This window comes from Canis lupus, chromosome 18 (genome assembly GCF_048164855.1).
Source record: "Canis lupus baileyi chromosome 18, mCanLup2.hap1, whole genome shotgun sequence".
NCBI classification, from domain to species: domain Eukaryota; kingdom Metazoa; phylum Chordata; class Mammalia; order Carnivora; family Canidae; genus Canis; species Canis lupus.
The window spans coordinates 27,864,300-27,890,201 of NC_132855.1; the positions used below are offsets into that span (position 1 = coordinate 27,864,300).

Consider the following 25,902-nt stretch of genomic DNA (forward strand, 5'->3'; position numbering starts at 1 on the left):
AAACCTTCCCTACCCAATAACTATCTAACTCAGCAATCTTCATACCTTTTTGGTAGCATAATCTTAACTGAATGTGAAAAATTATTTACTCTCTTGCATATTTAAAAGGGATGTCTACTATTTTTCTGAACTAGTGTTTTTTTGTTTGTTTGTTTGTTTTTTAAAGGTGCATTTCAGGGATGCCTGTGTGGCTCAGCGATTGGGCATCTACCTTTGGCTCAGGGCATGATCCTGGGGTTCTGGGATCAAGTCCTGCATCAGGCTCCCCATGGGGAGCCTGTTCTTCCCTCTGCCTATGTCTCTTTTTCTCTCTCTGTGTCTCTCACAAATAAATAAATAAAATATAGGTGCACCTTTAAAAAAATAAAGGTGCATTTTAAATATACTGTATAAGTGATTTAAAAACATTTTCTCAGAGCACCTGGGTGGCTCAGTGGTTGAGCATCTGCATTTGGCTCAGGTTGTGATCCTCGAGTCCTGGGATCAAGTCCTGCAACACGCAGGGAGCCTGCTTCTTCCTCTACGTCTCTGCCTCTCTCTGTATGTCTCTCATGAATAAATAAATAAAATCTTTAAAAACAAAAAAAAATTTCCTCAAGATATGGACCACTTGATTCAGCTTGTTCAAATTATGGAAAACATCTACCATACAATGGAATTGGTAATTCCAATCCTTTTTGTCATACCAATCGACTAAATCAGACTTGATCTTTTCTTATATCTATACTGCCATTATTATATGCATGTTTCTCTTAATATGCCATTAACACTTACCATATTTAATGATTCAATATATGTTCTTAAATGAAACAAATCAATCAACAAATGATTCAATAATTAAGAACTAGTTCTACTGAGACATAAAATAAGGCTTTGTAAGGACAGTAGCTATGTATAAGTTCATGCTTCAGAAGAAGTGATTTCTTTAAATGCACAAAATATATTTTGCTAATTTCTATACATACAAAAATTCAAATGTTACTATCATACTTTTTTGTTCCTAAAGAGATTGATTCATAGGAGACATTTTAAGAATGACAGTAAAAAGTAACAATCTAGAAAGGCCACACATGGACATGATCTTTTAATAGCATTACTTCCATGCCATTGTACCCTGGTGGCAAAGACCTTTAGCAGGAATGGGGGAGCAATGTTAAAAAATCAAATTTAAAAGGATATTTGGATGGGGAGCAAATACATTTGTCTTATAATCACTTCTAAAATCTAATTATACCCGTTTAACATATATAGCAAATAGCAAATAAAATTTTAAAATGGAAAATAATTTTAACATATTATGTGGAGAATCATAGTTCATCACTGATCCTTTTTGGTTCCCAAAGAAAGCAGCCTAATCAGACTTTCTTCAGTAGAATATATTAAAATTGAATGTTAACTACAACTTTGATCATTTGATACTCTGCAGATGAATTTAGCAGGAAGCAAAAGCCCCCACAGTATGCTTTAAACAACTTTTGTTAAGTTAGAACACTAGATTTTAGGAGTCACATGATATTTATCTATTTTTTATAGAAATATTCTAAGAAAACAAAGAGAAAATGTGTATAGTCCTACGGTTTTGAGAAACCATGAATTCCCCCAAGTCTTTGAGCACTCTTCAGATTTCAGAAATTACTTAGTAAGTGATTATTTGAGAGACCTTATTACTTTTTCCTCAAATGACAGTCAAATTTCAATATACATCTAATATATGACTTATATATGTTCAAATTTATTAATTAATCAGCCTGTTATAAATAAGTATGTAGAAAAAACCCGCTAGAGCCATTTCTGAAAAGTTTGGTCATACTAGATTTTGTTCAGCCAGCATTTTTTCCATGGTTTAAATTTTAAAAATAGTAAATATTAGTAAAAAAAACCTTTGAGACATTAAAATAAAATTACAGGTTATGATTTTACACTAGAAAAAATTAGCATCTGCATTTTCTTTTTAAAATTTTTTGCTTTTTTTTTAAAGTAAGCTCTACACACAATGTGGGTCTTGAACTCACAACCCAGAGTTCAAGAGCTGCATGCTCTACTGACTGCTTTAGCCAGATGCCCCAGCATCTGTATTTTCTGTATTGAATGAACACATGTTGCTAAATCTTTTAGAATATCTTAGAGTATCTTTAAATGCAGAAGTAGTTTTCTTTGTTCATGCTTGTGGTCTCAGAAATTGAGAATAAATTTTCCTCATTGGATGAATTAGATTAACTGATCTACCTTCATTATTTCTCAAGGGAGATATTTTTATTAAAAGTTTCAGTAATAGAATTGGCACTCTGAAGGTATTAGGTCAGAATAGGTAACTCTGAAGCAATGTTGTTTTTTCTCTAATAAGCCACCGGTCCTGAAAAGAGACTGTGTGACCTGTTTTCCCCATCATTAACAAAATGATTTTTTGTACAAAAGACCTTTCTACCTCAAAAATAAAATCTTGTGATACATTGTGAAAATTATTTGGTCTGACATTGAGTTTTTATTATGCTTTGTGAAGAACAAAGAAGATCATGCTCAAGAATGGAAAAGAAAACACTTAAGGGGATCTGGGCAGTTTAAACAGCATGAGTGAAATAAAACACCAAACAGGATGTCTTTATTCCCTTTGAACTTGAGGCATCCCATGGACCCTAAGCTACTGAATTCTCTGCTTAGTTATGTGGTGCCAGACATTCAGTGTCACTTAATGAAGATAAGTTCCTACCTCCTACTTTTAAAGGTAATGGTGACTGAATTCTGGCTGACCAAGCTGAGTGTTTTATCAGAGTCTTTGTAAAGTTAGAGAAAATGTGCACACTTTTGTTAGGTCTTAAAATAAAGTAAGCCATTGTCCATGTTCTAGTTTGTGGGATTTTCGGGGAGGGGAGCTGTTTTCTTTTTTGCATTGACTACCAATAAATTTTCAAATTAGTAGGTAGATATATTTCCACATTTGCATCTCAAGAGTAAACATAAATATTTGTTTGTCCATTTATTTTGGAAATATAAACAAGACTGTAATGGAGAACAAAATGTAAACTTAAGCATTAAGTAAGTGATTTTTATATCAAGTATTTCCTCTTATCATAAATAACACTTAGAATTTCCTATTTAGTAGAAAAAGTATCTTCTTGATTTTTTTTTGGCACTAATAAACCATGTTCCTGTTATTTTTTGAGATTTCCTTCATTATACAAATAGATCAATGGTTTTCTTATGGTTGTATACAATCAAGCAGCAGAGAATCCATACATAGGATACAGCAATCCTCTCTTTTGGAAATATATTCAAAAGAAAGTGGCTAAGCACAATTAAATAATGCTTATTGGTACTAGGCCTGTATTGGAAGTTCCTAGAGAGTAAACTCTTGGAAATTGGGTAGAACAAGAAGTTTAAGCTTCTGATCAAATGCAAACCCCAATATTGCACTGTCTAGACTCACAAGGGAAGAGGCCAAAGAGATCTATCTGATGTTATCTGAGGTGAATGTGCTGCCCTCTTATTTTTTAGTTTCAAATTTAAGCATCAATTTGTCATCTTATCAAAAACTTTTCTTCTTTCAAAAAAAAAAAAAGCTTTTCTTCTTTCATAAAGAGATGCACTCTAATTCAGAGAAAATACACACTGACCTAATTAAAATTAGAGTAACTCCCTCTGTGAAATGATCTTTAGGATAGGATTTAGTGATTCTCTTATATGATCATGACCTGGTCACTTTAATCAGCAATAAGAACATTTCTACAGTATCAATTCCAAGCATTTTCTTCTTTTATCATCATTTCTTATCTTCTCAGTTTACTTCCACTACTACCTCAACTGCAATAGTTTTGGGATCTGCAATTATTTGATCCAATCAATTTTTCATTCATACATTTTTTATTTCTCTTCTTTAACTAGATGAAATTTCATAGCACATCAGATAATCTTTTCCTGGGCTCTTTTGCTTTAATTTAATCCTAGTTTATTGTTCAATGTGGCTGGTGAAAATGACACAGTTATGCTGAATTTTCTCACTTTGAAGTGAAGTCCATGAAACTTATGTGGGCCTTTAAGGTTGCTCCAGGCCATCTTCTCCTATTAGATTACCTTTTCTGCTCTCCTTAGCTAATTATGTCTATCTTCTCTTTGGTTTTCAAATCTCCCAAGTTTCATCCCCATTTTCATTCTCAGTGATATCCTTGGTTCCTATTACACTAAAGAAGTCAATCAGAAGCACACTTCATAAATCTCTTACCACCACATTCACACACCTGCCAGCATCTGGACCCATGCATTCTGCTTTTTCTCCAGTTACTATGGGTAAATTTTCCATGTATCTAAGGTCAAATCTTCCACTAGTGCACTAGATCTCATTCCCTTAATAAATTCAAGGATGTTTCTCCAGAAATGAATCCATTCCTCTTTCTACATCAATATTTCACTGTGCATGAAATCATTCCCAGCATCATATGCTGTTATTTTACTAATACTGTTTTTTAAAATACTCATTTGCTCTCCTCTCCCCACCTATCGTTCCATTTATCGAATCTGTTTAGAGCAAAATTCCTCAAAGATGAATGCTCTATCTGAGTAGTTGATTTCTCTTGTCCAATTCTCTCTTCTAATCAAGCTTTTAATTCATCAAATCCTTTATTGACAAAGTCAGCAGTAGCCTCTGTGTTACTGAATTTAATAGCCAGTTCTTATCTTACTTGCCCCATTGACAACATTTGATACAGCTGATTACATTCTTCTCTTCAAACCACTTGCTTCAGTTGGGTTCCAGGGCACCATGCTCTGCTGGTGAAAATCAGCCACTCCTCCTGTGGCTCCTCCTCAGTACTCTGATGTCATAATGTTGGAGCGACCCAAGTTTCAGTCTCTAGCTCTTCTTCTCTAGTTATACTTGCCCCCCATATGATCCCATCTGGTCTCATGGTTTTAAATACCATCTATATGCTGATAACAATTACATTTATATCTTTAGCTCTGACTTCTCTCCTGAACTGAAAGCATGTATATCCAATTGCCATCTGGATAGCTACATTCAAATGTCTTAGAAATATTCAAATCTAAACATGTAAAGTGCTGAATACCTGATCATCCTTCCCCATCTCAGTTAACATCAACTCCTTATCTAGCGCACAAAACCAAGACCTTAGAGTTATCCTTTACTCCCCCCATCCCAGATCGAATCTGTCAGCAAATCCAGTTCACTTACCTTTAAAATAAATCAAAGTATAACCACTCCTCACCTCTTCCACTTACCTTCTCCCTTGATCATTGGACCTCAGTCATACTGGACCTCCCTTATTTTGAGCACCTCAAGCAATCTTTGTCTCAGGCCCTTTGCCCTATCTGTTCTCATGCCTAAAACGCTCCTCCTTATAACTGTCTCACAAGCTTGCTCCCTCATTACCCTCAAGTCTTCATGCAAATGTCATTTATCAGTAAGGTCATCTCTGATCATCCTTTTTAAAATTGCAAATCATACTTCTCCCAGCACACCTGATCCTTTCCCTACTTTAACCTTATTCAAAGCATATCAAATCTTAATGTACTACATTTTTACTTTCTTTTTTTTTTTAATTTTTTAAAGATTTTATTTATTTATTCATGAGAGACACACAGAGAGAGAGAGAGAGAGAGGGAGAGAGAGGCAGAGACACAGGCAGAGGGAGAAGCAGGCTCCATGCAGGGAGCTCGACGTGGGACTCGATCCTGGGTCTCCAGAATCAGGCCCTGGGCTGAAGGCAGCGCTAAACCACTGAGCCACCCAGGCTGCCCACATGTTTACTTTCTTCGTTTCAACTTTAACCATTAGAAAATGCTCTTCAAAAGAGCTTTCTGTGATGATGCCAATGCTCTATATCAGCGCTATCCAAGGTAGCAGCTGGCAGCTATGCATGGTTACTGAGCACTAGATATACATAGTTCAATAAATTTAAATATTACATTTAAACTTATGTAATCACCACATGTGGTCAGTGGGTACTTTTAAACAGCATGGCTTGGGTATATAAGCTGCATTAGAACACGGAGTTTTGACTTGTTTAGACTGATGTAGCCCCAGGACCTACACCATCATCACGGCCATATTAAGTGCCCATTGTATATTTGTCAAATTAATTAAGCACTTTCTTTTCTTTCTAGTTTCATTTCTCTGATTAAACATTGACCCAGGCCATGGTATTTGATTGATGAAGGGAGCAGAGGCTACATGTTAGCTCCTATTCACCCTGCACCCTTTTGTGCAAAGCACAAATTACAAAGCTACAGATGGTAACCCTAAGTGAGTGACGTGGTTTTGCAGATAATTACCAGTTAATTACCAGGTGCAGCTTTCTCTTCTTTCTGATAGCACTATTGCTCTCAGTGTGAAAATGATAAAAACATGGTAGGAGAGCCTCAGATATGTAAGTGTATGTCGTAAGTGTATGTCTATGTCTGTCAACTGTCACTGCCTTAATGATAAAGTTACTTAGAATTCTTTTTTTTTCCCCCTTCAATCATTTTGCCTACTTCAAGCCCTATCTAGGTTCTCAACACTCAGCTTCAGAAGAAAAGCCAAATATGAGAAGCATCAAGTAACAGCCTGGGAGAAAAAATAAATAAAAAGGTGGGACATAAATTTAGGCTCCTTGGGCAGCCCAGGTGGCTCAGCAGTTTAGCACCTGCCTTCGGCCCGGGGCGTGATCCTGGAGAGCCGGAATCGAGTCCCACGTTGGCCTCCCTGCATGGAGCCTGCTTCTCCCTCTCTCTCTCTCTCTCTCTCTCTCTCTCATGAATAAATAAATAAAATCTTTTAAAAAAATTTAGGCTCCTTAGGCTCAATAGTAATCATCCTGAAAATAAATATCCTTAAAATAAATATCTCTCTACCAAGAAAGAAGTTTCATCAGTCTTATATGAGGAAGATTTAAGAACATTGTATGTCTGGGACAAAATCAAATACATCTTCCTGAGCCTTCTAAATTTGCTTCTGTGAAATCAATATCTTTTTCCCACTTTGCTAATCTTTTCATAAAGCATGATGAGAGAATAGGTACACAAGGGCAAGGTATACCACTTTCTGTCTTCACAGGGCAGGGCCCAAGTATTCATGGTGGAGTTTTATGTTCTCAATATACAAAATGATCTTCCAGGAAAGAAGGGAAAAGAATGGAAATAGCAGAAAAGAAATGTAGCTATTTCGGCCAAATGAATGAACTTAATAAATTTGGATCCCTATGATGATGATGATGCAAGTCCTGGTCTTTGCTCCTCCTTGTTTCCAAGGTCAATTTCTGATACAAATATAGAAAGAAAAATACATTTTTATTATCTCTAAAACTAGACTACCTGTAAATTCCAGCTGTAGCCTTTTTATAAATCAGGCCATTTCTTACCTTTTTTATGCTTTAGTTTCTTCATCTCTAAAAATGGGAATTATAGCAATATTTCTTATCTTAAAGTATTGTTATAATGATTATAAAATAAATGTGATGTTCTTACCATAGATTATGAGCACTTATTAAGTGCTTATAGCTTGTTAGTCTAGATAGCAAATTTTAAACCATTCTATTAGTTGTTTCAAATGTTTCATCTTATGTGAGAGGACGAGAGACATCAATTCTTTAAATGGATATTTAGTGTCCGAATGAGGAATAGAACAAAAATCTCCTACTTCCTAGTTAATGTACTTTCCAATATACCACTCTAATTCTTACCATGTCCCTTTATTCTTTTTCTATTCTTTTCTTATTATGTGATAGTAGGAATAATCACACCTAAAAAAAAAAAAATTGGAGGTGGAAAGTGTGACTTAGATTGCAAGTAAGAAATTCTTAACATTCCGCTCTTCAAGTTTCTCCAATGTGGCAGTCATCAAACAAATCTGGTGAAAGTGTTCTCCTTGCCACCAGAGGGAACAAATCCATTCACATAGAGACCTGCCAGGCTATCCTAATACCAACGTCCCTGTGCTATGTGGAAGGTGACCTTAGGGCTGCCTTAGATGAATAAATGTGGCCAGTGTAAGGGTTTTTACTTCTAAGTGATAAAACTTCAAAATTTGTGGATGATCTACTTTATTGGAATCAAGAATGGACTGCGACTGACCTTCCTCTTGCCAAATACTCAAGCACCCTCTGAAGGCAGTCATGCAAACAGCCACAGCAGCAAACACATGGGAAAGAAGAAGAAGCTGGACTCTCCAAAAACCTTGGTCTATTAGTTTGGCCTGGCACTTACTAGTTATTAAGTCTGGTACTCAATGATTTACTCTTAAAATGCCTGCAGTGGTGTCTTTTCCTAATTGCTGATCTCATTTTGCACCCTAGTGCCAAATAGCCCCCCTGAGACTACTGAGTAAAACAACAGGAAAAGTTCCAATAACCATCACAATCCTTAATAAAATGCAGCTCTTAAAGTAGAGGACCTTCCTGGAACCATCCCAAGTAGCCTGACACTCCTCTGTTTTCTTTGGGCATCTCATGTGCCTGTCAGTTACTGAAATTAGCTGCATTTTAAAAATGATTCCCTCTGCTAGCTACTTGGACAATAAGGTAATTTTAGGTATTCTTATGTAGGGACTCTTATTTAGATGATTACCCTAAAACAGGAAGGAAATATTGTACATAAAGATAGTGCTATGGGGAGAAATCTTTGACTAGTAATAACACCTGAGAAAACTGTTTATAGTAGATCCAGAAAACTGCAAATAAATGAATATAGCTGGCAACTCTTTTTCAATTTGAGATAAGCAATTCTAAATGAGATGACTGGAATTTATATAGTACATAAAAGTATGTGCTATGGAACCCAGCTCATATAAACTCACCAAAATATCCTACACTGTGAGAATTAAGGGTTGGCCAAAGAAATTAAATCCGCAATACACTACCTTGAGCTAGTTGGTCCCTCTGGCCTTTTGTCTTTTTATCACTAGCTCTACCTATCCTTTTTCAGGCTGTATGTATTATAGTTCCAGGAAAAGAATAGTAAGCATAGGGGTAATCTGCCATGAACGATCAATGTATTTTGACCTGTGAATTCTGAATCTAGCTCTGACTCCTGTGTCTGAAAACAACAGTATCTCCCAATTTGATGGATATAATACCAATGGTATCTCAATATGTTTACAGTGTCAAAATTGGAAAGCACTTTTTCAATTATTTCCATTATTTCATTTGTTATAATAGCCCTACAGTTAGTCAAAAGAATATAATTTGCATTATTTCTGTTTGAGAGACAAGAGCATTAAGACACAGAAAAGTGAGTTGGTAGCAAATTAGACTCAAACTATAGATGAACTAACTAAAAGTCCTCTGTTTTCTTCTTTCTATAACTAGTCCAGGAGTCCTCAAAATTTGATTCCTGGACCAAAAGTATCAGCATCACTTGGGAACTTGGAAATGCAAATTTTAGGCCCTATTCCAGACCTAATGAATCAAATATTCTGGAAATAGGGCCCAGCAAGCCTAACAAGGCCACCAGGTGATACTGACGCCTGCTAATACTACACTGTACACCACCATCATGGCTCTCCCCCTCATTTGAGTACTGTGAGAAAAACTTCCAATAACTGAAAAGTACACTTTAATTCTTTAAAATTTATTTAATAACTTCATCACACACACATGCTAATAGACAACTCTCAGTCATGTAGCTGTAGCCCATATGCTTACTGTACTGGTGACATTACTTAACAAATTTTTTGATTAACATATTCTATTTTATACTGACTTGTAAAAATGAATTGCAAACAAATCATTTTAGTTAGAGTGATCATCAAAATAAAAGGTCAGATGGAGATTTCAGGCCAAGCAAAGGCAATTCTTGTGTAAGCTAAAAACAAACTCACATGAAAAGAATCTACTATTTATAATTTGTCCCTGATGGGGCACCTGGGTGGCTCAGTCAGTTAGCGTCTGACTCTTGGTTTAGGCCCAGGCCATGGTTTCAGGGTCAAGAAAGCAAGTCTTATGTTGGGCTGGGCTCAGTGTGGAGTCTGCTTGAGATTCTCTGCCTTTCCCACTCCCTCTGCCCCTCTTCTGTGCTCGCTTGCTCTCTGTCTTTCTCTTTCTCAAATAAATAAGTAAAATCTTTTAAAAAATTTTAAAAATTTCTCCCTGATATTTTTTTGTTGTTTTGTATTGTTATTTTAATTTTTTATTTTCTCACAATTCTATTCAATCACTGGAAGCCTAGAGGGAATATAAAATGGATATCTAAGCTATCATTTTAGTATGGCCTTTGACTGGTATTTTTAAAACCATTTCAAAGAGCGAAATCCTATATTTTGATTAATATAAGATGTTATCATATGTAGCACAAAATAATTGCGACCATTTTTTACATACCACTATAAAAAAAAAAAAACTGCCAATCCAATAATGAAATGCCATCAAATAAGTAAGAGGCTCTCAATTCAGACATGTTAAAATATGAAAAACTACATCTTAGTATCAATGAAATACAGTCCACATTTTCCTGTACAGTTGTGACTGGCATCCTCTTTCAGGGCAAACTCTGCTTATGTATTTTCTTTTCAAAAGCAATGCTGATCTGGACCCAGTTATGGTACAGTTACAGTAATTTTGTTCTTCAAAGTTAAGTAGTAGTCATCTTAGCCTAAGGATTGTTTCATGACATCAGTAAGCACTACAGATGGAAAATATTCTTCTACAATTTGGTATCTGAGTTGTCATGTGGTGTAAGGAAACAGGCAATTGAGTGAGAAAATGAAGGCAGGATAATAGTAAGACATGAAGCACTCATTGAATAAATCTTTTGGCTGTCATTTCAAAATAAAATCATTCCCAAAACTGATTTGTTATTCTTTTTAATATGCTGACATTTCCCCCTCTTAATTAGCTATGTTGCTTCTTTATGTGGACTGTTATAAGGAAATGTGTTGCATAAGACATTTATGAATATAAATCTCCTGTAAATCCACTTCCCCCTCTTTGCACCATGTGCTTGCTTATGAGTACAACAAAGAGAGTGGTATGTGGGAATTTTGAGCCAAAGACTAAGTCCTTGACTGATTCTTATGCATAATGTTCCATGAAAAATAGCAAATATTATCTACAAGCTGGTAAGCTCCCATATATTTGAAAAGCTCTGCTTATGTTTTTGACTTGGAAAATTTTATACAAATAAAAAATTCCTTGGTGGGAAAATTTCCTTTTATTTTCTCAATTCAGAATATACTTCTAAGGCAATTAAAAACCCTACTCATTTTTGGAGATTTCTTTTTTTAAAAGATTTTATTTATTTATTTATGAGAGACAGAGAGAGAGAGAGGCAGAGACATAGGCAGAGGGAAGCAGGCTGTCTATGGGCCTGCTGAGCCATCTGAGCCAAAGGCAGATGCTCAACCACTGAGCCACCTACCCAGGTGCCCCATTTTAGGGGATATTTTTAATAACTCGTTGAGTAAAGTGGAAGGTATGTTAAGATAGAAGTTAAAAGACAGGAGATCAAGTTGTGGTTTTGTTATTTTTCAGTTCTGTGCCTTTGAGTGAGCCACTTAATTTTTCTGTCACTTTTTAAAAAAATTTAGAAAGATAAATGACTGCTAAACCGTCTTTAGTGATTTCAGGGTAATAAGAAGAACAAAGAATACAATAATACAAAAATACAAAAAAAAGATGTTATATATGTGTGTGTGTGTATATATATATACATATATATATATATATGATCCTATTTAATTATAAAAACAAAATGAGATAATGCAGCAAATTAGTGAGCATAGTGCCTACCACAGAATAAAAATTCAAAGATTGCCAGCAGGTATTACTCTCTCATCTATTAACAATAATACTGCTAAGACAAAATTAAGGCCCCTTTCCAGGCAAGACAACAATCTACAAGAGATTGAGTGACATTCCTGTGGTTATTTTAAGGGCCCAGCCCAGGATTATGATTCATCTACTGGATGATCAGATTGTGCTTTCAACTTCAGGGCCATAGTGCCCTCCACAGTCACTAATAGGATAGCCAACTGGGTTAGCTTTGAGTAGAAAATCATCTTTTCAACTTAAGTTTCATTTCCAAAGTATTACTTGAAAACATCTGAGAATAATATTTTATTTATTATTGCATGACTTCTAGTCCATTTTTCCCTTAAAGTTCAGATTAGCTTTGAAGAGTATTAACACACAACAATATCTCTGCAAATTTTAACTGGAAAGGAAAGGGTATGATATACAAAGTATGAAAAGATAAAGAGAAAAGCAAGATCAGTTGTTTGGGTGTATATGTTTGTGAAAGATAAGGGATATAGACAATGGTTTGAGAAATAGTTATGGAAGGTAGAAAGAATTTTTTCCTTCTTTAGCTATCTCCCTCCATGTTTATAAGTGCTATAAACTCTTTAAGTAATCTCTATGTCCAAGATAGGGCTCAAACTTATGACCTTGAGATCAAGAATCACATGTTCTACTGACTGAGCCCGCCAGGTGCCTCCAAGTGCTACATACTGAAAAAGAAACAAAAGTCCAACCTGACTAAAAAGTCAGTGTCAGATAAAAGAGATTTATGAAAAGACATTCACTTCAACATTGTTTATAACAGTGAAAACATAGAAACATCTTGAAGATCCAGTAATGGGAGAATAGACAAAAATATATGATGGCACGTGTCCATAATGGCTTAATACACAGAAATTAAAAGGATATAGAAATATTCATAGGTGTATGTCAAAACAACTTTAAAGGCAAAAAAAGAAAAGCAAGTTCCATAAACTATATGGACAGAATGATAATGCTTTATCATTACCATTGCTATATATGGTAAATTTAAAACCATACTCACTAAAATATTGTTGTAGTGTGTGTGTGTGTGTGTGTGTGTGTGTGTGTGTGTACTAGAAAGAACACAAACTATAACAGTGGTTAGGAGAAAAGGGGAATAGGACTTAGGGGCAGTAATTAACGTGGAGCTCACATTCTTCTGCAAGTTTTATTTCTTTTACAAACAAAAGAGTTGGAACAAATATGATAAAAATATTTAACTGTTGCCAATTCTAAATGGTAGAACTAATGAATTTGTTATATAATTCTTTTTATTACTCTTCAACTTTTAAATCACCCATTTTTAAAAATTTGAAAATAAGTGTATAATTTTAAACAAAATTTCTGAATTCTCATAATGCCATTAGTTTATTCTCTCTAAAAGGAAGGCATATTAATATACAAATTATTGATGTGAAGCTTAGTAATTATTTATAATGTCTGTTTGACTTCCAGGTATAAAATATGGAGATCTTGAGACATATATGAAGTTTGTTTTACATATAAGAAATCTTTGGAAAAGCAGAACACACAACATTTTTTCAGGGTTTGCTTCAGAGATGAACTATGTTTATAGTTTACACCAGGAATAATGTGAGAAGCAAATTAGAAATAACAAACAAACAAACTATACTTTGCCTCAAGTACAGATTATATGTGTGTATGTGTGTGCATGTGGGTGTATATTAGAGCCTATGGATCCCTTCTTGAATATTTTTAAATAAATAAAATAAAATACAGAGTAACAAAGGAAACTACTATTTTGAAAATAACTACCAAAATATGAGAGAAAGTCATGGTATAATATATGTAATTCTATATTAAGGCATCAAATAACTAATTAAACAGCAGATCAGACATACAGTATCACTTGAAAGCAATGATGAGAGTAATTAATCATTGGAACTATCTACACAACAATAAAGTGATATGAAAATAGCTATCATTTCTATTGGTGATAAAGTTGCCAACTTTACTCATATTGTTATGGCTTGTTGCTTACATTTAAAATGAAAAGAAATAGTTTTTAAATTCATACAGCTAACAGGGAGCAAGTAAAGGGGCAAGTAATTGTTTTACTAAAAAATAATACTGTAATTTTTTTTTTAATCCAAGCTCATAAGCCCGATGAATTCTATCCGTGGACTCCTGGGAGGTCTGTGGACCCAAATTTAAGAACTTCAGAGATAGAAATATGCCTACCAAAAAAAAAAAAAAAAAAAAAAATATGCCTACCATCCTTTCATCTACCGCTGCTACCAAACAGCTCCTTAATTCTGCTGCAGGTTGTAAAATTAGATAGATAATCAAGTACACTAATTATATATGTAAACAACTACGCAGGATCTCAGTAAGGAGAAGGTGGGTCTATAAATTTATAAATGGGCTTTCTGCATCTATTTTTGAATTTCAGAAGCAATGTTTATTTTCTGATTTTCAAGTGTATTTCAGATAGGTCAATTGCTAAAAATGAATCACGGGATAACTTGTCTGGATCAGTGTATTAATAGTGTAACAATACAAGTACACCTCAATATACCAAAAAAACTGCACAGCTTTAGGCAGGTAGAGCCTGAGTTATCCTCATCACAAAAGAATGTATTTTATTTTAAAAGCATTGCCATTTATTCCAATTATCCCCAGATTTATTTCAATAAAGGAGTGGATATGAAAATAAGATGTAGGCACTTCTCTTACTACCCTGACTTTTAATTGAATGGTACATCCACTACTATTTACCTAGAATTTTGCACAACTTCCTAGGACTTCTGACTATCCTCCTTCCATTTTGTTTAAATAAGAGTCTCAAACATTTTCCAACAAGTTACATTCGTGTTGTATATTTTTGTGTTCAAAGACATCATCAAAATGCCCAGATCTTCACTGAATGTTTAGAATTGTTGAAATGATAGCAACAATAAAATTTAAAACTATTAACTCACAATGCCTAATCATTTATTCCTTATGTTGCAGGTATGACTTTTATTTCTCTACTCTCTCACATTTTTTTTCTTATTAGGAAACTAATTTTATTGCAAAATTAGTGAGAGACAAAGTTGAGACTTGAACACAGGTCTTCTGACATCAAAATGAGCTATTCTGTACTCTTATTAAGTTTCTCAGCTTTATTACAAGTTTATTATTTAAAAGAGTCACTCTCCTACTGTCCTGCTTTTCTGAACAGAAATGAAAGGAGTTGTTTTACCATCTAGATTCTAATAGGTATTAACAGCAGGAACTCAGTGCTTTTGTCCAAGGCCCATTGCTACAAGGAAACCCATGACTTCACCCTTAATATTATATTCTTTTCAATACTATTTCTATTAAAGGAAAATGTTGCACAAGTTACCATTGTCAGAAATACAGGTTTGTGTTAATTAAAATATTATTTGACATATGAATACATTGTCTATCTAAGCCTTACAAAAAAATCATGAAATCCAATTTAAGTAGCATCAAATATACTGGAAGAAAGATTCTGGCTAGTTTAAAAGACAATGGGTTCATTTAGTTTTATTCATTTAAAAAAATTTCTTTAGAAAATGTGCCAAGGAGCAGCCCAGGTGGCTCAGTGATTTAGCACCGCCTTCTGCCCAAGGCATGATCCCAGGGACCCGGATCGAGTCCCACGTCGGGCTCCCTGCATGGAGCCTGCTTCTCCCTCTGCATGTGTCTCTGCCTCTCTCTCTCTCTCTCTCTCTCTCTCTCTCTGTCTCTGTCTCTGTCTCATGAATAAATAAATAAAATCTTAAAAAGAAAGGAAGAAAATGTGCCAGGAAGTAGGTCAGCTTCTGAGGACATAGCACAGAAATGTATAATAGAGGTTAGTCTGATGGCAGCTGGATGGGAGGTACTTTGGGTAATCAATTGTGCACAATATTCTCCCAGTTTCCACTCTAATCTAAAAGAACTGAAGCAGTTCAAGTTTAAGATTGATCCTTCATGAAATGGCATTTGGTAAATGTCTTCCAGACACTCCTTTTCTCCATGCCTGTTTGTTATGGCCTGAAATTCTATCATGAAGAAGACAAAGCACTGACTCCATAATTACAGATGAATAAATAAAAGATACAACTTCCAAAAGGAACTATCATATTAGCTGAAATACACTTACTTTTAAAAAGTATATACTCAGGTAATAAATAAAAGTAAATGTGGTCAAGTTCTTTCTAGAGGAGAAAATTAGAGAAAGAAGGTAACCATGGACATACTAAGAATCAGCAGTGAGAGAACAAGAAAAGTTACATTTGCATTGTATATTTTGTGTTCAAAGATAGCATCTAAATGCCCAGATCTTCATTGAGTGTTTAGAATCAACATTCAGCTTCACCAAAATATAATTAATTCTGGCTCAGTCTGCCTTCAACTCTGTGAACATACAAAATGTGCAGACAGAGGACATTTTGTGCCATATACTCTGTATACCAAGGGGGATGAGGTACATACATCCATCATAAATTGATGAAGTAGACCAACATATCCTCATGTTTTTAACAAGTTTATTTGTTGGCACTTATTTGTTGACTGGTTTAACACTCAACTTCTAAGAGACTTATTTTTGGAGGACTGTCTAATCAAGGAAATTTTGTAGTTCCTCAGGAAAAACTCAAAGTTAAGTACAAATTCATTTATACAGGTATTTGCCTCATAGCAGTGTTCTCTCACTGTCAGGCAGACATTCACAGTGGGATATAGGAATAAGAGCATCACTAAAAAGGATAAGACATTTTATCAAAAAGAAGATGGTAATTCAAGACTAAGATATGTTATTTGATTTTTTTCCCCAACAAATAGTTGTTCTTTATTTGTCAAAATAACATTTATTTATTTGCCGAGGGAAGCAGTTCCTATCTCAAGGACTACGAAAACAATCTATGTTTGAAAAAGGAACGTAAGTTTTTATCAGACATGGCTATCATCTTACAATGACTTTTGAATTATTCCAAAGAAAGGAAAATTATTATTCACACAATAAAAGAAACTTGCACATAGTTCACTATATGAAGCCAATGAGAGTCGAGAACATATAAATGTGTTAAAAAAAAAGGAAGAAAACATATATTTTGTTGTAACTTAATTTGAACTGAAGAAACTTTTCCTTTAAATGTTGACAACACTGCAATTGACAACATTGCAAGTGGTACTGCAATATGGTTAAGCAATTCTGTTTAATATTATTGTTGGAACGTGACACTTAATTGTCATGCCAACCTTCTTACACTATAACCTGAAGATATTTAGATCTGAATGAGAGTATTTTAAAAAGATATAATGATAAATTCATGGTAAAGTTTGATGTAGTGTTTAGGGTAGAACACAAAGGTACTTATTCCTTTCAGTGTGGGCCTTAATCTTGGTGTTTAATTGAAAAGCAGGATAGATTTTAAATAACGAATCCAGATAATTTATTTAAAACTGCAGCACAAATATGAACATTTTTATTATAGACAATATTCAATACATAAAGAAATAAAAAGAGAAGAAAGCAAAGAAAAATAGTACTAGCCAAGAATCAACTTTAATTAAAATCACCTCTATGTATGCACTGAAATTTTTGTCACAGCATCAATCAATTCTTTAAAAAATCATATAACTAATTTGATATCTAATAAAAATGAAAATGAATACACTAGCTTGTTTTGACTTAATTTATCTTTTAGTTTCAGGGCTATTAAACAAAATTATTTTAAAAGATTTATTCAATGTGCTAAGACAGTAAAATTTTGGCATCTCTGACACAATAGTATCTTCAAAATCACTCTAAAATCCTTGGAAATTCTACTTGGAGCAGGGGTGACTTTAGGTGGAATGGGAAAACATTAGGTTATGAATTTGTTTCTGTAATTTCCACCTACTTTTTACTATACGTTTTAGCCCATTTCTAGCCTCTTTTCGGGACTCCTCTCAAATGGAGGATGACTTCTGGCATAGGACAATTAAAGCCCAATATTAGTCTCCTGTTGAGAACTTTCAGACCAAAGCAACATAAATGCATCTGCCAGGTGATTAGAAAAAGAGCAAAGAGACCAGAGGTGAACTATTTGGGGAGTAACTATACAGCTGTCCTAACAGGTGTATATACAGGTGTTCCTAACCTCTACCCAGTTATGGCAGCATCTCTAGAAAATATAGCTGGCAAATTCGGGCCTGCATGAGATGATGTATACAGACAGTTGCCCAGATATGATGCTCTTTGGTTTTTCATTTAGGTATAATGGGACTAGTCAGTGTCTATCATAGACTGTGCTTGGGGAGTTAAGGGTCTAGGGCACCAAAATGGCCTCTGCAGTATACTGCATCCAAATACTCTATTCTCAAGCATTTTATGAAACGTTTTTCTCTTTAGTGGAAAAAAATCCAGTGAAACCTCATACCATTTTATCTAAATACAAATTCAGACTAAGCCATTTTATCTTAACCCCAATTATTTCAGATGGTAAAATAAATTAGTTTTCTCATCTGTGCAATATATGAATTGTTTTGGGTAGTCTCTACTATAATCTCTTGAGTTCTAAGATTTCCTTTCTTCATCATATATCTTTTCCTATTAAAACTGTGAGTACTCAAAAGAGGGCAAATTATTAAATATATTAAAATTTATGTCTATTTTTCTTAGGAAAATGGACAGACATAAAAACAAGTCACCTTGTAAGGAAACATGTTGTTGAGTAGAAAAGACACAAGAAGGGAAAACAGATAAGAAGGAGTGAGGGGTTGGAGAGGTTATAGACAAACTTATTCCGGCATAAGAAGCAATGAAGAGCTGCCCCCAAAATGGATAAAGAAAGACAACATAATAAAGTCTTGGTGCATTGTATTGAAGCTAAAAAGAGTAGAAATAATGTTTTTTAGGTCTATGACTAAAAGAAACCATGCTACTACTACTTTCTAGTCTGCCTTCCAAGATGATATTTGATATTTGAACTCCACTGGCAAAAAATGAATAAACAAGCAAACAAAAAGAATAGTTCCTTCCAGCTAGTTCTGAGAAATGGACTCATTACAACTTGCTCCCTTGGCAGGAAGAAAGACCCAAATGCAGACATTTCTCCTTCCCAAGGGAGATTCTTATATTTAATGGCAAGAAATACCTTTTCTAGATTTCTGTCTTTGTTCCAGTGTTTTCTATTGTTTAGGTTTATCTCAACTTGGAGTACAAGGTCTTTTTTTTTTTTTTTTTTTAAGACTAAACTCCTCACCAGTCTTGATGCTAATGAGGTTTATCTGCAGTGGAAAGATTTACTTCCATTTGAGTTGAATTCCGTGAAGAATGAAAAGGGATCATAAAGATATCTGATAAAACCAAACACCTCTCTACTTCATTTTACCAAACTTGTGAATTACTATGTGTTGTTTGTGTTTGTGGAGTTGCCTCTTTCAATGTGTTTTCAATAGACAACAAGGCACCAAAAACCCTGGGTAAATAATAGATGTTAAAAATAGTTTCTACCTAACAATGTTACTGGAACAATTAGAGTGCAGAAAACTCTCTCACAAGAGAAGCCAACTAAAAACAAAGGTTGGCATGATGCTGGTTCTTTAGTTCTTTTCAAATTAATAAAACACACTTGCTCTAAACTCATCTCTCTCACTTAAAACTATTTGGGGTGTTTTGATTTGTTTTCAACCCCCACTAAAATATACAATAGTGGATCTTTGTCTTCTTTGTGCAATTCTGCTTTTTTCCTTCTTCTTTTTAATATATATATTAATATTAATATATATTATATGTGTGTATATATATATATATATATATATATATATATATATATATATACAGAGTGCCAGCACAATTTGTATGCATGGACTATACATATGCCTTATATTCACACTCAGCTTGGGAATTATTCTTAAAGAAAGCCTCTTTCTAGTCACATTATTCAAATGCGGTATAACACAAAATTCATTTGGTGTCTAGTTACTAAGGAGTACAGCCAAAAAGTTAATCTTTGCAACACAGCAGAAGACCAGTAGAGAACCTGAGCATTGTCTGTAGGCAGGTACAGAGCCTCTGAGAAAGAGGAACTACACTTTTGTATTCAAACCTAGAAGACCATAGCATTATTAAGAAACAGCTATTTTTACCACATGTACAATGGAAGAAAAACAGTGACTTCCATTCTCTTTTCAAAAAGCCAAGAAGTTTTTCTAGACTCATGACCTCTGAAGTCATTTAATGTATTTTAAATAGAAGTTCTATCACTTCTGCTTTTAAATAGCAAAACAGGACTCCTGAAAAACATAAATATAAAGGTTCTGAAATGCCCCATCAAGTCTACCAAAGGAAACAATTTAACTTTTTTTTTTTCTTAAGGGCAAACATCTACAGAGAAATGAATCTGACAAAGCAATAAACATGATCTGAATTATTTTTAAAAATCTTACCTAAGTTTACTAGACACATGTGCTATCTATTCTAAAGACCTAAAAGATGTTATGTCTTAGCATTTCATAAATTCCTAAACGATATACTCACATTTTGCTGTCACTTTGTACCCCCCCAGAGGAGGAGCATGGCCTTCTAATGCATCAAATCCAGCGGAAACTAGGACCATGTCTGGATCAAACTCTTTGGCCACAGGCGTCACTACAGTCCTGCACAGTAAAAAGGCAACCAGTTACACAAGGGAATGGTGAATACCTTTAAAAATTGTGCAATGAAAATGACTTGGCACACCCTCAAGAACTTCCCAAGAATAAAGAAAAGGGGAAAAGAAAACACTACTTGAATGGATCAAAAACTTATCATTTCCTTAATAGTGAATCACTGTTATTTTAGCATCCCAATTCAGTCTTTTTTCTTTCATCTTTTTTCCCTCTAAATTAAAAAAAAAAAAAAAAAAAAGCTTTGCAGGTACATTTCTAAAGCCCATCATATTACATGCACATCTGCGGCTGTTTTATCCCCCTGCCTATAAAAAAGTGCTTCTTCCAAGGGAGTGACTAATGTTTTACAGAGAAAAGTTGAAGCTTTACTGAAAACCCGGCTTGCTCCAGTTAGTGAGAATTTGGTGTAAATTTGAACTATAAATTTCTTTTGAGAAAAAGTTGCTTTTCCAACTTAAAAAAAAACATTTTTAAATATTTGTCATGGTAGGGGGTAGCTCTTGCAAAGGAAAAACACAAAATTCCTTTAATAGAATCCAGACTATAATGTTAAGCAAGTCCAAGGTCAGAGACACCAGGAATGTGGCAGCCTCATCCATGACAGCAACCCCTGCTGGCCCCACTCAGACACTTCAGCACATACCTCTTCAGCCTTCTCAGGCCACCTTAACTTTTCTTCAGTGCTGAATTTGAAAGAAAATGACTAATAGATGCTACTGGGCTTTATAAAATAAAATTTAAAAATTAATGTAAGTTTCAAGACCAATGTGCCATTATCAAAACTCAAACTTCCAAAGACTTTACTAAGATGGGGAAACCGTACTCAGTAGCAAATTTAAAAAGTGGTAAGGTTTCTGTTGTGCATTTAAGAGAAATAACTGATCTAAACATTAAAGTTGCTATCCTTAGTGACAAAATTGAGTTCTTTTCATTTTTTTATGTTTACAAATTTCTCATATTTTAAAACTGATGACATATTAGTTCTACACTTAAAAATTTAAATAAGAAGTTATTGAAGTTATAAAATAAAAAATACTTATTTGAAATTCATAAATGAATGAAATGTTTTTCATAACTCCACTACTATTATAAAAGTTCAATACTTCAAACTCATAAACATACATGTAAGTGCCTTCCATGGTAGTCTTTCTAACAATTGAAAAGCCACTCACGTCTGAATTAGCTCACCAGTGAAACTATGTGTAACCTAATTTTGTTTACTATGTAGTTTCATTATTTTATTCTTCAATAAAATTAAGAATATCTAATACATCTACATTATCAGAAGAGATATCTTCAATCCTTTTCCGTCCCAATAATACCAACACTTACATCATAATTTTCATAGAAGTGCTACATATTACCAATTCACTACTTTTCATATGAGTGAAATACCATGTGTGTATATTTGGGATATTAGATACTGGAATAAATTGTCTCAAAGAATCAAGACTGCTTCATCAAGGTGCTTCATCTATTTAGTATGATCAATCCTATCTATTCCCTTAGCAAATAAAACTCTTAGGAAATTATGGAGGTAGCTGATTGAACAAAGTTGTCATCTAATCACATGCATCATAGTAACCAATTTTCCATCTCCCTTCCCTCTCTTTGGATAGTTTCTCCCCCTACTCTTCTTTTCTCCATCATCAATCTACACTTGTAAAATTGATTGAAGGGTAAACATCCTTCAAAGCACAGCTCACCATCTTCTCCATAAGGGCTTCTCTCTACATATGGGTATTAAACATGTATGTATATATTTTTGAAGGACAAAGACAGTAAAGGAGACAAGGATTGCCAGTTTGAAAATATGACAAATATAGAGACAATCTACACAGGGGAAAACTTAAACATAACTGTGTTTGCAGGAGGAAGCTACAAAAAGCAAGTTGACTTTTCTCTTTCCTGGAGAAACAAACCAACCAAGGAGGAAATACCTAGAGAGACTGACACTTGTGAGTCACACGGATCAATAGTCAGGTTTTTTCCTCAGTCTTTCCACAGTGAATGCACCACTCCAAAAGCCCCACTCAACATACAGAGCTCCCGCTTATCTTTTCAGTGTGCTTTCCTTAAATAGGGACTATTTGATGAAAATTTCTAGCATAAAAGATAACTAACATACAAACAAACAAAAGAAAGGGAACTCAGAAAACCAGAGAAAATTCAGGGAAGCCATTACAATTACCAAAATTAGGATTATCCTCAGAGACATAAAATAGTACATCTACAAAAGGAAAAGTGGGTGCTATTAAAAGAAGAAAAACAGTAAACAAAACATACCACAGAATGTTTAAAAGATGAAGCTGAAAAGTTCTCTCATCAACACAAAACAGAGACATGCAAAGTTGACAATATTAGATGAGACAATTAAAGAACCCATAAAGGAAGTCAACATATGAAGAAAAGTCTAAGGGAATTTTTTTCCCTTTTTTCACAATCTCATTGAGAAATAATTGACATAGAGCATTGTATTATTTTAAAGTGTCTAGCATAATGGTTTAACTGATAAGTATTGTGAAGTGATTACCACGATAGGTTCAGCCAACAGCCTTTTCATCTAGATAAAATAGAAAGAAAAAATAATTCTCTTCATGATAAAAATTCTTAGGATTAACTTTCATAATAATTTCCAACATATCATACAGCAGTATTAACTACAGTCATCCTGTTATACAATCTATTCCTAATACTTATTTATCTTCTATTAGCTTCTATCTTTGACCACCTTCCTCCAATTACTCTCACCCTCACAATCTGCCTCAGATAACCCCAAGTTTGATCTCTTTTTCTGAGGTTTTCTTTTTTTTAGTTGTTTTTTAATATTCCACATATAAGTGAGATCATACAGTATTTGTCTTTCGCTATTTGACTTATATCATCTTCAAGGTCCATCCATGTTGTTGTAGATGGTAGGATTTCCTCTTTTTATGGCCAAATAATATTCCATTGTGTTTACATACCACAGTTTCTTTATCCATTCATCCACAATGGATGCTGGGTAGTTTCTATGTCTTGGCTACAATAAATAATGCTTCTATGAATACGAGGGTGCAGATTCTTTTCCAGTTACTGTTTTCATTTCCTTAGGATATATTCTCAGAAGTAGAAATCGTAGATCATAGGATAGTTCTCTAATTTTTTGAGGATTCACCATATTGTTTTCCATTGTGGCTGCACCAATATACAATTCCACCAAAAGTACTCAAGGTTTCCATTTTCTCCACACCAATGCCAACATTTGTCATCTCTTATCCTTTTTATGATGGCCAGCTAACAGACCTCAGGTGATATCTCAATGTGGTATTAATCTGCATTTCCCCAATGATTAGTGATATTGAGCATCATTTCATGTACCTGTTGGTCTTATGTATCTCTTCTCTAGAAAATGTCTATTCAGGTCCTTTGGGATCATTTTTAAAAATCGAGTTGTGTTTTTTCCATTGAGTTGTATGAGTTCTTTATATATTTTGGATATTAACCTCTTATCAGTTATATGATTTGAAAATATATTTTTCCCATTCCATAGGTTGTTTTTTCATTTTGTTGATGGTTTCTTTTGCTGTGCAAAATCTTTTTATTCATGATGTAGTCATACTTATTTTATTTATTTTTTATTTTGTTGATTGCACTTTAGGTATCATCTCTAAGTAAACCTTATGAGGGCTCATGTTAAGAAGCTTTATTCCTATGTTTTTCTCAGAGGGTTTCAGGGTTTTAGAATTTACATTTGAGTCTTTAATCCAGTTCAAGTTAATTTTTGTGACCAGCATAAGACATGGGTTCAATTTCATTCTTTTATATGTGAATATCTAATTATCACAGCACCATTTATTTATTGTCACTCATGAGAGGCACACAGAGAGGGACATAGGTAGAGGCACCATGCAGGAAGCCTGACATGAGACTCGGTCTGGGGACTCTGGGATCAAAGGTAGATGCTCAACTGCTGAGCCACTCAGGGGTCCCTTCACTCAGTATTCTTGGCTCTCTTCTCAAATATTAGTTGACTGTATATGCTTGGGTTTATTTCTGGGTTCTGCATTCTGTTCATTGCCCTATTTTTCTGTTTTTTTGTTCCAGTACCATACTATATTGAAGATAGCTTTATAGTATAGCTTGAAATCAGAAAGTGTGATGTTTCCTACTTTGTTCTTTCTCAGGATTTCTTTGACTATTTGGGGTCTTTTGTGGCTCTGTATGTACTTTAGAAGTGTTTTTTTCTATCTATAAAAAATGCCATTGGAAACTTGATAGGGATTTCATTGAATCTATACATGATATCTTATTATTTTTGATACTACTATAAATGGGATTTATTTATTTATTTTTTATAAAATTCATTGTCAGTGTATAGAACATGCTACTGATTTTTGTATGTTAATTTTGTATCCTGCAACTTTACTGAATTAACTGATTAGATCTAATGGTTTTTGGTTAAGTCTTTCAGGTTTTCTATATATAAAAGCATGTCATATGCAAATAGAATTTTCCTTCTTCCTTTTCAATTTTGATACTTTATTTCTTTTTTGCCTGATGTCTCCAGTTAGAACTTCTTGTACTATCTTGAATAAGAGTGATGGAAGTAGGCACTCTTGTCTTGTTCCTGATCTTAGGACTTAGCTTAGAAAAGCTTTCAACATCTCAACAGTGCATATAATGAAGTTGTGGGCTTGTCATATGTGGACTTCATTATATTGAGATATATTCCTTCTTTGCCTGATTTATTCAGTTTTATCATGAATGAATGATGAATTTTGATAAATGCTTTTTCTGTAGTTATTTAGATGATCATATGGTTCCTTTATTTCATTCTATTAATGTGATGTATCACACTGATCGATTTATGTATGTTGAACCATCCCTGTATTCTAGGTATAAATCCCACTTGATCGTAGTGAATGATCCTTTTTCATGTGTTGTAAATTCTGTTTGCTAGTATTTTATTGAACATTTTTGTATCAATATTAATCAGAGATATTGACCTGTAGTATTTTTTCAAGTGTTCTTTTCTGTTTTTTTTCTGGATAATGCTTAGCCTTGTAAAAATATTTTTTTGGAAGAGTTCAAGAAAGATTTGTGTTAATTCTTCTTTGTTTTTTAAAATTCACCAGTGAAGCTATCTGGTAATGGGGTTCTCTTCATTGAGAAATTCTGATTACTGATTTCATCTCTTTACTAGTAACCAATCTATTCAGATTTTCTCTTTCTTCCTGAACAGTCTTGGTTAAGTTGCATGCTTCCAAAATTTTTTTCCTTATGTTTTGGCTGTTCAGTTTATTGGCATATAGCTCTTCACAGCAGCCTCTGATCATCCTTTGAATTTCTGTAATGTCAGGTTTTTTTTAATATTTATTTATTGATTTCAGAATGAGAGAGAGGGAGGTTGAGAGAGAAGAAGAGAGAAGAGACAGCATGCATAAGCAGGATAGGGGTAGAGGGAGAGGGAGAAGGAGAGAAGTAGGCTTCTCACTGAGCACTGAGCCTGACATAGGGCTCAATCTCACAACCATGAGATCATGACCTGAGTGGCAACAAAGAGTAGGAT

The 25,902-nt window shown here is 34.2% G+C and overlaps 1 protein-coding gene across 23 annotated transcripts in view; it reads right to left on the reverse strand.

Moving 5' to 3' along the window:
* HDAC9 (histone deacetylase 9) overlaps nt 1–25,902 on the reverse strand; it is a 911,611-nt gene that overhangs the window by 109,246 nt on the left and 776,463 nt on the right. For all 23 annotated transcript variants that reach the window (XM_072783863.1, XM_072783864.1, XM_072783866.1 and 20 more), the window contains one exon: nt 20,221–20,339. In XM_072783863.1, the coding sequence (XP_072639964.1) occupies nt 20,221–20,339 (119 nt within the window). The remainder of the gene's footprint in view (nt 1–20,220; nt 20,340–25,902) is intronic.